The sequence below is a fragment of the Homalodisca vitripennis genome, chromosome 4 (genome assembly GCF_021130785.1).
Source record: "Homalodisca vitripennis isolate AUS2020 chromosome 4, UT_GWSS_2.1, whole genome shotgun sequence".
Taxonomy (NCBI): domain Eukaryota; kingdom Metazoa; phylum Arthropoda; class Insecta; order Hemiptera; family Cicadellidae; genus Homalodisca; species Homalodisca vitripennis.
The window spans coordinates 77502321-77520038 of record NC_060210.1 but is presented as its reverse complement, the minus strand read 5'-3'; the positions used below and the strand labels follow the sequence as shown (position 1 = coordinate 77520038).

Sequence of the window (17718 nt, the reverse complement as noted above, 5' to 3'; positions counted from 1 at the left end):
TTTTAGCAATTCCTAATTTCTGATCAACTAACATAATTAAGTTAATATTTATATTTTATTTTTAATAATTTCTTAACAATTACACGTTTGATTATTATCACAACATATAAAGTGAGAAAATTGAAAGCGATTCCATTCTTTTAATTTTTAACTATCGTTTTTCAATTCCCAAACAGTAACTTTTACATAAATTGTTTAGCCTACCAAGTGTATAGACTTGCATAATCAAGCTTGGATAGTTCCAAAAATTTTAATTCACATTTTTGGATGGAATGAATAACTTTTAATTGGGTCTGATGACACTCTAGTTCACCAAGGTGTACGCCACACAACGTGTCAGGATTCACTGAGCTTGCATACACACTATCAAGTCTAAAGCTCATTTCATTCTCAAGATGTCCTAAGGAATGACAAACAGAAACAAATTTACATGTCCCGAAACAAAGAGAAATTATGTCAGCCTACTAAGTGATAGGCTTCAATGACGCTCAGCCAAATACAATCGTTGGCCATACATCGTCATAAAACTCACTTTTGACTGCGTAGTAATGAAGTTTCAAGCAAAACGTAAAGTCTAATTATATTTATCTCAAAATGTCTTGCTACTTGATACATTCACATTGTTTCATTAATTAGGGTTTCATAGCAGTGTACGAGAATGATAATTAGAATAACAGAAATGATTATTAGAAAGGAGGCCTGGAATTTGATCAAGAATATAGAGGGCGGGCAATATTTTATTATTTATTTTGCATTTATACATCACTGAAGTACAATATGAACATAAGGTATAGTTTCACTTGATATTTAAATTCAGCCACTGTTATTCCATAGGACCATAGGATGTGTTAACAGATACCGCATATAAGTAATATCAAGAGAGTAGTCTTCTATGGTCTTGTACGTCATTCGTTTACTAAACGTTTCTTGTCGTAGAGCCGTGAAATATTGAAGCACTGATGCCAGTGATAAGCTGAATGACCCAATCACTCTTGCCTTCTCGACACGTCTTGCTCATACCCTGACATCCTGTCCGCCTACCCAACACCCACCCACCTTTCTTGCACATTATGGAAGGGATGGAGTTTCGCTCATCATTCTTTTCCATGACACGTTATTCGACCACTCTCCATTCATTGGTCCCCTTAATTTTCCTTCCTATATAGTTTCAAAAATTCAACACGTTTACCCTATGAACTATTTAGACATGCAGCATTATCATTCTAGAACTATGAACTATTTAGAATAATAAAGGTGGTAAAAGACAGATAATTTATTCTCAATGTTCGAATCACCAAGTCAAAATTTTAATACAGAGCCAAACTATTAACTAGGACTAACTATTAAAGTTAACTAATAGTAGTTATTATTTTATTTAATTAATAAATCGAAGCTCAGTTCTTCACCTCGAGATGTTCATTTAGGTATCTCCCTTATCTCCCAAACAAACGCGTTCTGCCCAACCCTCAGTATCTTTGTATTTTAGTACAAGCAGGTTTTGTTCAATACTGACAACAACAAACGAAATATAAAGTCAAAAAGTGTATCATGGTTCGGAGTTTTAGTTGTAAATTCACATTTTAAAAGTCTGTGGTTTAAAATTAATTTTGAAAATAATTTTAAATCTGCGATTTCCCTAGGCTACTGCGTGTCTACACGTGGTTTGAGAAACACATTTGTTTCTAGTCAATGGAGTCGCCACACCCGACAATATTTCAGGGCACAGAGAAGACAATGTAATAATGTGTCAAAGTGTATGTTTTCCTCTCTCCCTTACCCTAGACAACACCGTAACACGTGAGACCAGACATCGTGTGCGTGTTTACTGTCAATATCAACTGTTGGCAATGTGTGTGCGCGCGCGCGCTCGTGTGTGTGTGTGTGCTTTATACTTTAAGAAATTGTCATGGTTTTACCTTTTTTACGTCCATGATAATGTAGAAAAATTCTTTTTAGATTGAATAAAAATACCCAATTTCAAGTAGGTTAATCATTAAAAGAATTGTGGTGGGAATTCTGTTCGTAGTTACTCAAAAATTTCAGCGATTCTCATCTTGCACTCAGATTCTTGATATAAAAAGAACACTGCCAACAATTTGCAGGCATTTCAGTGTTGGTTGAATTTAAAAAATAAACAAGATTTTCATTTTATATATATATATATATATATATATATATATATATATATATATATATATATATATATATATATATATATATAGTGCATATATTATTACAAATATAAGACAATTAAATCTGAAAGTGTGTGTTATGTACATAGCTACTAATTCCAATAATTTTTCATGGAATCAAAAGCTAAGTTCATATACATTCTGGTCTAATTCGTCTTTATTAATTTGCTTGAATATTAGTTAATTGTAATAGTTAAAAAAAAGTTTTTTTGTGCTAATTAAATATCTTTTCGTATCTGCTGAAACTTGAAAACAAATCATGTCTAGTGAAATATTAAATTAAATTTATATGTTTAGTATTCAAAATAAGGACCAGACAAGAGTATTGAGCTTGACTACCTGAACTAATGTTCGAGTTCAAGCTCAAATTCAAAAAAGTTTATACTCACCCAGAATATTAGATAGAATAATAAATATTTTTGTAAACAATCATTTGGCATGCAATTTATCCAATGTTTATAGAGTGTAACAGTTTTTTCTAATATATAATATAACTTAGAATTTTCTTTGATATCTTTCATCTGAATCAAGAAAAAATAGAAAATAATTACAAGTACACGAGCTAGTATAGTTTTTAATGTGTTACAATATGAAAATGAATTATAATATCAGACATTAGCTTATAGTTGAATAAATATACACGAATGAACGAACTAATAATTAAATTATTTACTAAGACATGGGTATGGGTAAAGTTATTTAATGGTTTTCAGTCTGTAGTCCGAAGACCGGTGCCGTTGTGAATAAATAGTACCAAATGAACTTAAAGAGCGTCAGCGGCTGAGTTACCGTACCCAGTTGACTGCTGGAGTTCACAAGGATTATCCGATTCCAACTAGATTTCAAGATGTGGCTTGGAAATCTATTTGTAAATGTAACATGAATGTTCTCAGTAATTTTATTTTATTTTTTCATGTATTGTGTACGGTACTGATAAAATACAGTCATCTACATCATTGAAGATGCAATTAAGATCCCTCCAGAACACGAGAGATAGTCTTATTTTTCTTACGTCATATACCGTATATCAAACACACCCATATTTCTGTAACGCAAAACACATGGGATTAATTAGACTATATTAGATTAGGAAGAAGGGATCTCTCATAATAACTAAATAGATACTTCGATAAATCTGATATAAAGAAAGGTTGCCGTTAATGCCCCATGAGGTTTCTATCCAGGTGCAAAGGAACAAAGGAAAATTTCTTCTAACGGCCAGTGTGGATATCACACCATACCCCGGTGTGTAGCGGAGCGGATGGAATATGAAGGTAGGGCATTCCCCAATTACCGTTACCCGAATAGTAGGGGACATCAGGTTAAGAGCACGTGACATCCCGAATGAGGTTGATGATACGAGCCGCTGTATATTGGGATACTATCGGAAAAGGGGTTTTTCCCCGTTATTTATATGCTTTATTGCATTTACAAGCAATAAATCATACTTAACAATCATAACAATAGCAACATCTCAAACTACAAATACCAGGTGATTCTAATAGAAGTGCGCATTTTTTCAGGGCTAATAGAGGAAGTGAATACAAACATGTTTTGCCCATCACACATGGAGTCGCAAATGTTTCGTTTCCGAAACAATTTAGAATTTGTGAAACCACTCTTTGAAGGCAACATGTAGTAGTACTCCCTTTGAGATTTGGCCAGATGACCGCAGACACAGCATGCAAACAAGAATGTAAAAAATATTTTCACTAAAATAAATATATCATTAAGCAGCATTGGGTGTAATAATAATTTTATTTTACATTCTTGTTCACATTATGTGGTTCTTTTATGTGTTATTACAAAGGAAATAAGTTTTGTTTTAGCAGCTTTGCGTTTTTTGGCCCAGCATCAAAGGAAACACAATGTGTTGCGTACAAGGAAGAGACTCACAAATTCTAAATTTTTTCGTGGTTATCTAGATCAACCCAGAAAAAAATGTGCATTAAGCCGCGTTTACACTGGAAACAAAACGTGTTTATAAACAGTGTTTCGGAACAATGTTCCTCAAATCAAAGAACAACTACTTGGAACAATGTTTATAAACAGTGTTTCGGAACAGAAATTAGGTGTTTCTCCACATGTTTCTTGTTTCCCGTAGAAAGCGGTAAGATCAAAGGGTGTTTATAAACATTGTGGAATGTTTCGGAAACACAAGACGTTTAGATATAGGAACATTGTTGAGAAACATAAATCATCAGGTTTACCAATAGTTTTTTATGCGTTCTGTTAGTAGAACAAGTTGTCAGTATGTTTTGTTTCGATGGAATAAAAACAATGGTTTCATACAAATTCAAGAATTCCAAAAATGTGTTGCTTCTATCGACTTGTCATGAAAAGCCATCAATTGATAAGGACTCCAAAAAACCTCTAATCATTGAGACATACAACGCAACCAAAGGTGCAGTTGATACTTTGGATCAACTGTGCCATCAAATGACGTGCAGCCGAAAGACGAGGCGGTGGCCATAATGTGTATTTTTTGGCATGATAAATATCATGCTAGTAAATTCCTATGTTATTTACACTAGTAACATGGTGAAAATGGGCCCGAAACCACTTTCAAGGAGAAACTTTGCAATACAAATCCAATATGACCTCATCACACCATGGCTTAAGCACCGTATGAACTACCCAAACTTGCCAAGAAAACTCCGCCAATCAATTTCTGAAATAATTAAGGCACCTCTTCAAACAAACAAAGTTAATGTCCCCCAACACCCCCGTCGAACAATTTGTGGAATATGTCCATCAGCTAAACGTAGGATGACGTCAATCTTTTGCTGCCGATGTGCCAAGCCAATCTGTACCGAGCATCGCGGAAGATGCTGTGTCCACCATTTAATAGATGAGATTTAACCATAGTTTTAAAAAGGTTTACTAAGCTGTATTATAAGTGTTTATACGCAATTAAATGGCGTTTTTGTGAAATAAAAAGTATTTGTACATTTTTTGAAACCTGTCGTAATTTTTACGATTCCTTACCTTTAACGTAACTTTTGGAACACGTTAGCTCTCTAAAGCTACGGTCTTTGAATAGGTCACTTCCACTATAAACACCTCGTGACGCAAGTGAAGGCCTTACCCAGAACCTCCTGGGTTCTCTGTCACATAACAAAACACAGGTAGCGGCAGCTAGAAGAAGAACATCCTCCTCGTCAGACGAAGGCATTTTTAATGCTCAATTTCTCTCTCAAACTACTTCGTTTATAGTTAGTTGCTAAATAAAGCATACCTAAACACACCTATATATCTTGCATCATATATTTCTTAGTGCATTTATTGTAACCTCTTTCCAAAATAACTCAATATAATCCTGAGCACAATGTACGAATTTGAATAAATATTTAGTTATTTTGGAAAGTGGTTACAATAAATGCACTAAGAAATACATGATGCAAAATTATTTTTATAGCGTTTTACGGGTTTTCAAATTAATGAAACGCCTTCCAGACAGCTCATTTATATTTAGTTTTTATTCATTAAACATTACCTTTTTCAATACGTCCAATTAATAAGGAACCGCACTGTGTGTTTTATCACAAGGTCAAGAACCCCCTGTACATTTTGTCCCAAGTACAGATGATATTACGCAATACGAGAGATTCACAGATTGTGCTCAGGATCAGAGGTCCCTAGGGGTTGCTGCTCAAGCCTGGATTTGTCCCTGCGGCTTGGGGAGGATCATCCGCTCTAGACCCTCTACAGTTTGCTACACCTTGCAGGAAATTGTGCTAAGCAGTTCAAGAATAATACTGTTACAATTCTGCACTTAATTCAACGTACTGGAGTCATAGCACAACTCTTTCAATCATTCTTATTACATAATCATAATTTAATATAAATTGTATTTATTTATTTTATATCTCTATCGTAGTACTTATTGCAAGAAATAATAATAAAACTATCTGTGATTTACACATGTTTTTAATGTAAGATCACATTGCTCTTTCTTACATTTTTAAATAATAAAACCTCAATTGTATTGAAATATAACGTTAAAATGTTTCCTAAACATATAAAAATTGACTATATGATACGAATTATGTAAAACATTAAATAGATACAACTCAAAATTAACAACCGAACATAAACAATTATCGTTATTAACACACGGGATGTACTAAATTTGTTGTTAGTAGGCCTACATCAAACACGACTCAATTTACAGTGAAATGTAAATGAGTTTATAATTCCAAAATGTTCACGTTATATTTCAGTATGGTGTCCAACTTAAACATTCTCTATGGATCACCCTACATGTTCTCACTGCCTTGAATATAACATAACATAAAGTATATTTTGTTTTTGATAATTTTGTATTTAACTTACTTATTTACAAATCCAAATGTTGTATGATCGTTGAAAAGTAACTCAAGTTACCACTTTAATTTGACTGTTAATTTAGGTGTTTTAAAATATCAACTGTGGTGTAGGGAAGATAGAAATCCTTCTTGCATACAAACACGTTTATATTATTTTCTTACGAGTAAAACTAATAAATATATGCAGTTTAGTTTACAAGACACTTTCATTCACTTTCAACGTTTAAATAACAGTTTAAAAAAGTTACTTTCGAAGTGACATGCACAAAAATAACTAACTGCTTCAGCAATATTATGAATTATGTGACTCAAAAATAAAAATAATGCCTGATTTGTATACAAAATACAATGGCTATAACAATTAATAAATATGATTATCGCCGAATTCTATTATTCATTAATAGTAGAAGACATATCATTGCATGCCTGGCTATTTGGCGTTATTATTTATTAATAATGTAAAGAGATGCCAATTAATAGTTTGAATAAAAATTATTATCGCCAGGAATTAATCATCTATACTAATGAGAAGTAATAACAATATACTCGTATCTCAGCACTAAGTATATACAAGAGTGTTTTGCCACAGCCCAGGCTTGTAGTGATTCTCTTATGTCTCATAAAGCTTCCATTTTACTTGTATTTTATTCAAAGTAATTACCTTAATACGTTAAATTAAGGTGATATGAAAATACGACATATGGAGTAAGGAAAGAGCACGGCTCAGCGATAGGGCCGATCACGTGACTATCAATCATGCTAGTCACTGAGTCGACTTAATAGAGAATTGTTAATTTTTGCACAATAATTAACGTGAATTATTAGTTACAAGAACTTGGAGATCTGACAAAACGACGAGGCTGTCCCCCGCGGTGTCTGCCACACGGCAGCGGTGTCGAGCTAACCAGGTCATTAGCCTATTTAATTAAATTGTCCTGTTTCTACCGAACCACGCCATTCTTCCTTGCTCGTTACTTTGCTCTGACGGCTAATTCACCTTTAAAAGCTATTAAATGTAATATATTTCATTGAGTATTTTTTATATTTAATTCAGTTATTTTTGACAATACGTGTTTATTTTAAAACCTCGTCTCAGCCACACACTCTGTATGTCTGTATGTCACCCTCAAATATATCACTGTATGAGATATAAATGTGACTTGACTAGAAGTGGAGTTTCATTGGACAACTTTGCCTAAATCAGAAGAATGGTAAATGGCTAATGGATGTATGTCACCCTCAAATGTCTCTCTGTATGAGATATAAATGTGACTTGACTAGAAGTGGAGTTTCATTGGACAACTTTGCCTAAATCAGAAGAATGGTATAATGGATAATGGCTATATGTCTGTATGTCACCCTCAAATGTCTCTCTGTATGATATATAAATGTGACTTGACTAGAAGTGGAGTATCATTGGACAACTTTGCCTAAATCAGAAGAATGGTTTAATGGCTAACGAAGGAAAAACCCATTTCCCCAGAAAATACAGTCTCGTATACTATAATATGTTTTCAGATAATTTCCGATTTAAAGGTACTATGAACTATACTGTAATATATAGCATACGTTGATTCAATCTTAAAATTTGGTAAGAACACCTTGCTACTTGCTTGCTTAAGTTATAAAGGGCACACAGTAGTGTTTTCACTAGTTAATGTTCTCCCATCATATTAGTTCACAAGATATGGTAGTGTTTTTCTATATACTTGAGATTTATAAAACAATAGTCGAAGTTTTAAACTAGAAGATTTAATCTAAGAAAGAAATACTTCCATTAATTCATAAATTAAGTAAACATAAATTGTATTTTCCCTTTAAATAAAAAGCAAATAAACAAGTGTAATTTAAATTATTGCAATGGTTTTGTTGTGAAGTATAGCTAGGTGAATAAACAGTATTCGTGTATAGTAGTAAATATGTACATGTGACGTCGTAATACGAGAATGAAATAGAACTAACCATAATTAATTGGCATTAATTTTTGATTGTGAGATGTAACAATGACTGCCGTAACTAGAAACCGACTGTAAACAGCTCAACGCTGTGTTACTGTAATTGTATGTAATGAACGACACATACAAGGTACCAATCATGTACATAGCAGTTTGTTTGTCCATCGTTGCTCTAAATTAGGTACTAATTTAAAAACCCTCTTGATGGCAAAGAAAACGCTCTTTTAGGATTTTTATACTAGACCTCAGATGATCCTTAAAAATAAAGTTGCTATCAAATTTAAAATGTAATGTAGAATAACTTCTCGATGGTTTTTAATTAGTGTATTTTGAGTTTAGACATCAATATCTGAAAAAGATCTTGTGACAACAATGGTTTTATGATATTTAAACTCTTTTCTAGAACTAAAGTCACTTTTGCAGAATAATGTATGTAGAAAAGCGTGTAAAGTAAAAAGAGTTTAACGTATTTATGTCAAAAGTAAAAAGTGATCAAATGGATTATTACAAACATTAAATGTAAAATGAACAATAACCCTCCCTAAAAACCCCGAATATAGAATTCAACTAAGACGCCTCTAAAAAGAAGCTTAGCCTATATGTACCTTAGAGTATATTATTTAAATATAGTACATTTACATTGCTTATTTTCTTGTTTTTCAAATAGCAAATTAATAGTTTTTTAGATTAGATTTTTCTTCACGTCTTTACTGTATGTATGAACTGTCATAACATAAATAGCTTAGTTTTTCATGTTTTGCACACAATGATGTTAAAGCTTCATGCATATCAACATCCATCTCAGTTACAGCTCGCAACACATTTGCACGTCACTCGCTATCTTATTTTCTTTATTTATTTGAACATCAACGTCATCTATTACAGTTAATCAGATGTTAAAGTAACAAATGTATCTTGACATTGTGCCATAAATACAATAGTTATGTAAAGAAGTTGTTAAATTCGATAATTAAATAGTGTTTCATACACTTAATTTGTTTTTTAGGGTTCATTAATCACGATGGTTATTTTTTAAACAAAATAAAGTATGTAAACATTACCATAAAATTGTGTCAAAAATGGATAGGAAATCGACTGGGTTGTTATAATTATAATTATCTGTATTTTGAACGATGTTCTAATTATTTTTTGCCTATTTTAGAGTTTGCGTTATTATTCATATATTAAAAACTATTTTGCTACTTGTAACACTTTTTACTGTCACTCAAGTAGTTAATCTTTGTCTCGGTTTGTAGATCTAATCGTAACAAACTTTATATTTTGTAATTTTAAAATATTTTTACCTTTTCAAATAATTTTTAATATTTTAAATTAGTTTTACCGCATCAGTTTAGTGCAATGTTTGTAGCAAATTGAACCATTAATAAAGAGTTTTAATTTTTAATTAAATACACTCTTACATTACTCTCTACTAACCGCGGAAACTACTTTTGATTGAGTAGTACAAAAAGGACGTTTACTTAAAATCCAAATTCGATTTTTGGATCTGCAAAATCATATTTCTTATACTATTTTTTACATCTTTACTCTCTCATGTTCTTCATCTCGTAAATGTATAATTATTATACAATTAATAAATTATATATTTTTTTAGGAGAGACCGATCCCTTTTAAGCCTTATTCTGTCCGACCTCATGGCCACTGGCCTGTGGGAGGATCTTATCAAACAGAATAAGGGGGAGAGTCCATACAGTACAAGGTCGATGGTACAAGGTCTGGTCGCGCTATCTCTAACTCAGACCCAAAGTCCAACGTCTTAGACCGCTCGGCCATCGGCACTTCCACAAGAACACGTACATGTTCCTCAATGCAATTCATTTTTGCAATGTGCTGTCATTGTGCCCCACAACAATTCACTAAAAAAATTTAATTGTTTTTACAGTAACACTTGCTCCCTTACTCGTTTATTAGCAACTACATATTTAACCATGCTTTGCAAGTAATATTGGACAAAGATATAAGTGTGTTTATGTAGATGATACTCCATACCCTACAGGAGTGTGTGTGTATGTGAATTTGTTTAAAAATAAAACGCAAATAAAGAATAAGAAATAATGAAACATTGAAAAACACAACAACACAAACACAACACAAATTTAAAATGCGTTTTAAATAGCCAAAAAGCGAGGAAGTGCGTGGTGTGGAGAACTGACCCTTGCGGTAACCCACAGTGAGCCACTGCCTCCGTGGTACGGTTTACGGTCTATTACACAAGTTGTAAAGGGTTACGATCACTTGAACCTCTTTGGACTTGATTTAAGACCGGCCCCGCCGTTATTCACACTCTGTTATACGGATGTAATAAGGATAGAACACGTTCTTTTGTATGGCTTTAAATGAGAGAACCACTCAGCTGTATAAGCAGTAATTACTTTTCTTCTTCTTTCTTATAGTTCTTACTTACCTGTATTCCACAAATTTTACATTTCGCTATATTTCATGTTGTCGCTGGATTCCTTTATTACTTTGATTACGATTGCGAAGTTTTTTCTAAAATTTGTTCACTGTGGTAACAATAACAGAGTTATTTCATAACAAATTACCAAACTGAATAGAATAAAATAGAAGATATTTTATTTGAAAAATAATTACCAAAAATATTGTTTACACAATGGTTGGAAATTCATGCCATTTTTTTTTTCAAGTAATTAAGATACAGGTCACAAAACGACACAAAAGTCGCAGTCAGTTCGTATTCACGGCTAACGTGTGTTACTCCTGTGGCACGTGACCACTAAATCCTGTGTTACTTATATACAACACAATCAAGTTAACTTTTCTACCCCAAATAAAACAATTTCTTACTTTTAATAAACTAAATAACAGCCATAAACAAGACAAACTGTGATATATCTTTGTATATAAAAGGAGATATCCGGACTGACTGATCATCAGCACCCAGTGAAAAGCATGAAAGGTAGACATGCAATTTAGTACATAAACATCTTGTGCCCTAGAGGCAAACTAAGAAAGGATTTTTCTGTCCAACCTCAGTCCTCCGCCGAGCTGTCCTCCAAAGTTGCGCAAATTTTAATTTGAAACGCATTGTAGCAAACACAGTAATTTATTTAAAGAACCTGTTAAATTAACCAACTGTTCTGTGCAAACATTATAGTCTTGAAAACATAGGAAAAGCTTACTTTCAAGTAAGACTTCATTTTAACTTTTTCTGCAATTGCTGTTGAGCACATGGTTTATCCAAATAATAACATTAAAAATATATTTTGGATTGCAAACTTGTTCAAATGTCAAGTATACAGTTTCTTACTCAGTAGTGTAATGCAGATATCAAAGACAAAGTTACTATTCAAGTTTGACTACCCATTTAAAGACTGTTATAGAAACCCAACTTAAAGCTTTTTTCATCATACTTGTGCATAAATGGGATTTTTAGTCCTATGCATTTATATACTTTCTTGACAGGAGCACCAACGCTAAATCAACCATGGGACCGGAAATACCTTATACCAGAAGTAGATTACAAGATCCGTTAGTAATGCTTTTCCACCAATATAGGCTTTTCAAACCTACGTACACGCGCGCGCGCATGTGTGTGTGTTTATATATATATATATATATATATATATAAAAGATGTGTGTGTGTGTGTGTGTGTGTGTGTGTGTGTGTGTGTGTGTGTGTGTGTGTGTGTGTGTGTGTGTGTGTGTGTGTGTGTGTGTGTGTGTGTGTGTGTGTGTGTGTGTGTGTGTGTGTGTGTGTGTGTGTGTGTGTGTGTGTGTGTGTGTGTGTGTGTGTGTGTGTGTGTGTGTGTGTGTGTGTGTGTGTGTGTGTGTGTGTGTGTGTGTGTGTGTGTGTGTGTGTGTGTGTGTGTGTGTGTGTGTGTGTGTGTGTGTGTGTGTGTGTGTGTGTGTGTGTGTGTGTGTGTGTGTGTGTGTGTGTGTGTGTGTGTGTGTGTGTGTGTGTGTGTGTGTGTGTGTGTGTGTGTGTGTGTGTACATATATACGTATATATTTATACATTTTCTCGATTAAGCTAATGAGGCTAAATCAAACACACCATCGGAATTATCACTCATTTAGACTAGAAGCGCTTATACACGTGCAAAGCCTGAAATAAGAGCCATTCGTGATTTCACTTATTATCTAAAGCTCTTAGCCATTATAAACTTAAATATATCTACCTAACGTATGCCTATATCCGGTTTAAAATTAACGAGCCCCATCGTTTATTACAACATTAGTGTTAACTGAAAAGCTAAGGGCTTCAACTTAGGGATTCGTCCACACTGGTCTAAAGTAGATAACTCCCTCAAAGAACAATTCACAATCAGCAGTAATAGCTGAGCTTGTTGTTTAATAAAAAGCCAGAGCTTACTTACAGAGCTAGTGTACTAGATTCTCTTTGACTCATCGTCTTGGTTCTTGTTTGTCAAGTTAGATTTCCACCGCGAACGTCATTAGTAATTAAATTGTTGTTTAACGAACTATGAGAAATAATATAATTGCATTGCAAATCATGTCATAAACACATTAGAAACAATACAATTATTTTTTATTATTGATAATTAAAACTAACCGTAGTATAAACAAAACTGTGTTGATAAGTTAATTTCCAATTTATTATACGAGTTAATATAAGGTACTTGTTTGCACAGCTACGTAAAATTGATCAATTGACAGATACCATTAAATAGATCCACATTATATCAAGTACTTGTGAAAAAGGAATCACGCTCAACATAACAGTTACTGCCTGAATACTAACTTACATTCAAATACTAACTTATAATAATTAATACTAACTATTAGTAGTATACTTTAGTAATACCCGTATTTCACTATGTATACGACTCCTTCACCGCACAACGAACAATTCTTCCCACTGGCGAATAACAACCAATCTATATAATACACATCCAAACATCGTTGCCCAAATAACTCTGAGGCACGAACGAGCATGCAAAAAACTAAGAAAAAAGTAGGTATATGCATAAAAAAGTTGAGTGGATTAACGAGAGAAAATAAGGTCAACATTTATTGGTCATTTATTGACTTTATTGCTCACACCTCTCACAATATTATAAAATTCTTAATTTTATTTCCATTCAAAAAATATAAATTCTTAAGAGTGATGCTAGTATATTTAATTTGTTTGGCTCTTCTGTATCGGATACAATACACAGGAAGAATTGTATTGTTAGTGAACTTGAAGCGGCGTGTACTCCAGAAAGTAGGCTAGGGCAGAGTTTTTGTATATGCATGTATGTCATCTGTATGTCCTTGAGTGCAAAATTCATGTACGTGTACAATGGCAATAAACATATACTTTTGACAAGCTTTCTTGGCATCGTGGCAACAAGGAAAACTCTACATCGAGGAAATACTCACTTGAACTTCACGTTCACTTGATTCACGTATTGACATGTTTATTGCTATTCACGTTCAGTTGAAACAGCAAAGCTTCCGAAAAGCGAGCAAAGCCGCGGGTATCAGCTAGTGTATAATAAATCAGAATAAAATGTTGATATACACAATACACGTGTATTGATGTAATGTACTATTTGACTCATTCTAAAATCTAAATTGATTAAACTTAATAAATTTATTATAACTATTGGCAGTAATAGTTAAATAATAAAACAATAAACATATAAAAATAAATCAAACAGTAAACATATCATTCATAATATTAATCCTAGATATAATACTATAAACATATAAAATCGATGTGTAATAAAACAATGCAGGCTTAGTTCATAAACATGTCAGTGTAATATTTTAAAAAGCAAATTTATTTCAATAGTATATATATTTGTACATGTGTATGTGTGTTCGTATCTCAAATATTTTGATAAATAAACACATTATTAAACATGGAAATAAGTTAATTTTATTTATTGTGCTCATCGTGATTTTGAGATTAAATTGGAATCTTAGAGGTACATTGTACCTCTCATTTTCAAAACGTTAAATTGCTAAATGCAAACACAGTTAATAATGAATAGAGATTGTAACTTTTATTGCTATTTTATCGTCAATATTAAATTAAAATTTGCTATTTTACACTACAAATTGTGCAATAATATGCTCGAAATCACTCCTTGGAAGCTGTTGGAGGAGTTGGGGTATTACAAAATTGTCAAACTTGTCAACTGGCCTAATCTCATTACGTCAATTATTATTTATTTCTAACCGAGAATATTTTAATGTTGAATCCATTTGTAACAGTCGCAATAGTGCCGAGTTGGTGAGTCCATTAAAGGTAAGAGGTTTGGTTTAAGACTCTGTGTAGAATCAACAAGTTGTAATGGTTTGCTATAAAACTTCATTATCAACTGTTATTATAACTCTGAACCTGTTTATAGCTCCTGGCTTTAATTCGGGAAGTATCAACACATCAAAATTATAATAAACTGGATTTATTTACTTATTATAAGTTTGGAATCTTTGGATTTTCATTTAACATTATTATAGTAAGTAATAACTTTAACTAATTACAAATTTTACTTTACTTTTTTACTTAAACTGATTAAATCTATTAGTCTTATACAATATACAATGAATATTAGTACAAAAGATGATTTAAGTATATTACGTCTGAAATAAAAGTGAAAAATTATTTTACGAACTAATTGAAATCAAAAATGAATAATATTTCAATATATTATAAACACAAATCTCTAGCTAAATTGGATTTAAATAAATAAAGTTTAAATTAACACATTTGTTATAAAATTGTATCTATAAGCTATGGTTTTTAGGCTCATGAATTTGTTTATTGCTCGTGAACTGTTGTCATCCTATTATTCAAAATTAGACAACTAGAAAACAGATTCTGGGACGTTTCTTATGTTTGATTTCTTTGTTGTACAATATTCAATATTCGATTCAATTTATTATATTATTATATATATACATATATAATGGAGAGGAATAAAGTCACAATGTGAAAGATACAACACTCCAATGTAGCTCGTCCACATATATCCCGCTTTGTCAATTAACGTAGCACGCCTTACACCTGATCAGAATATAAAATACTGGAGAAGAGTGTTCATTTAAAAAGACTTTTTGCCGATTATTTGAATAGTTATTCACAACTAAATTGATTCTTTAGCAAAATTTTAGTTATATAATATTTCACTCATTGGTATTCATCTCTATCAAAATAACTCATTGCAAATTTCTTAATTAATCAATATAAACCCCGTTTTTAGATGATTGTAACTTTATGAAGAATTAATTTTTGACAGTCTGTAGATTACATGTCTAATATGTTAAACCCATGTATAAAATATTTGATAAAAACCTAAACGTTCATAAAAAAACCAAAATACCGTAAGTTTTGTAAATTATTTCCTTTGTAAAGAACCGTAAACCAAGAGTTTCTAAGATACCTTAATAACCCACCGTTTGTTCATTGTGAAACGATGCTTCCTAGGCAATACCTGGTAGTCGCTTTTAATTATATATTCTAGACTATGTTATATTCTCGATAGAGGCTATACGGTTTAGGAAATGTTTAAAAGATTTATTATCTGGCGCTGAGTTATCCGTCCTTTCTGTAGTACGAGACAAAAACTAAATCTTTTCACAAACTGATATATCTTACAAAATAAAACAGGTTTGGCAATAATTGATAAAAATTTAAGAATATTTACTTCATCATATATTATTTTATTAACAAAACCTGGAATCAGCTCTGCAACATTATCTCCCTCTGTAAATGAAGGAAGCATTATTAAAATAACATGCTGTATTATTTGCAAGTGTCTAAAACGTTTCGTACTTCATGCAAAATCGTATAAAATGTGTTCCTCCATTAAAAACTAGCAAATACATGAAAAGTTAAGCTAACCATTTAATTGCAAATAAATTCAAAACTCACAAAATCACACAAATGGAAAATTATTCTAAAATGCTTTGCATTTTATCAGTAATATTCATCGACCAGTACAAAAAGCTGCTTTATTGGCTTTCCATTTCACGCTTCGGCTGGTTTTTTAATGCTCTCATCAATGAACTCATTACAGACTATTAATAGCCAGCAATTCTACTACTTGCTAGATGCATTCTGTAGTTCTCAGAACAGAAAATGTACATGATTAATGAATATATGATAATAATGTAAAGAGCAGATAAAAAACATATAATAAACATAAATGAGTACGTCAGTTCTCTGTACTAAGTACAATTTAATCGTTGAAATAAGTTTTAATTAGTTTGAAAATATAGTTTAGATTAATTAGGATTCACCAGGTGGCAAACACTAATGGCATTTTTCATAAAGAATCAATAAATTATTGAACAAATCTCCAACATATTTGGAGAGCTCGAATTATTAGTATGAAAATCTTATAAGAAGCCTTATACTTATAAGTATTTATTATCAAGCATAAGTAAATGGTTTGCATTCGAATAAAAAATGTCTGTATATTAAACCTTTTTAAACTATGTTTTTCGTTAAAACTTGTTTCTATAACTAATCGTTAAACTACTCAACTTTATACTGTGCATTTATTTAATTTTTATTAAAAATGTACAACGATTGGGTTGTACTAAAACCCAATATATTATATATATATATATATATATATATATATATATATATATTGAATTATATGAATACTTGATCAAGCTGCCAGCTTTGCTATATATTATAAATCGGTTTTAAATAGTCTTTTGAGTAAACCTTATTTTTTTATTGGAATTTTTTTTTAATTAATTGATTATAAGTATTACATTATCTCACATACTTCCCCTTGGAGACTGCTTTCCACACTACCGCTTTCCTTGGGAAGAAATCTGTCCAAAGATTTCTACTAATATGATTTGTTCCAACGGGTAGCCACATTATGTTTCTTCTGATCTCTTAATTTGTAGTATCATCTTCATGTATCCAGATGCTTTTATTTCTAATCCCAGTGTGCTGACCAGAGATAATCTGTCAGACAATAGAGCTGCTGCCTGTTTCTAGCTCTATTATTCAATCTTTCCATTTTCTGCTGGAAAAGAAGATATTTTTGGGCAAGTCTTACCCCAAGTTCTCTTAAAATGTCCGTCCAGACCTACGAACCAAACTGTTTGCAAACTGTTTGCGAAACGTTCGTGGAAAATTAATTTGATATAATTTTAAATTATGCATTGAAGATTCTAATTTAAAATGTAAAAACATTGAAAGAGCCATTCTTCCTGTACGATTCTTTGGATGATTATTCTTCACACACAAAAACCACGAAAACCCCAAGAAATAGATTTCCTCTA

The 17718-nt window shown here is 32.1% G+C and overlaps 2 protein-coding genes across 2 annotated transcripts in view; one reads left to right on the top strand and one right to left on the bottom strand.

Moving 5' to 3' along the window:
* The window catches only part of LOC124361067, a 64243-nt gene extending 63135 nt beyond the window's left edge, over positions 1 to 1108 (bottom strand). Inside the window, exon 1 of the mRNA XM_046815100.1 lies at positions 918 to 1108. Within this exon, the coding sequence (XP_046671056.1) occupies positions 918 to 1108 (191 nt within the window). The remainder of the gene's footprint in view (positions 1 to 917) is intronic.
* Positions 1 to 17718, top strand: part of LOC124359568 (diuretic hormone 45) — a 283362-nt gene that overhangs the window by 241314 nt on the left and 24330 nt on the right. The window lies entirely within an intron of this gene.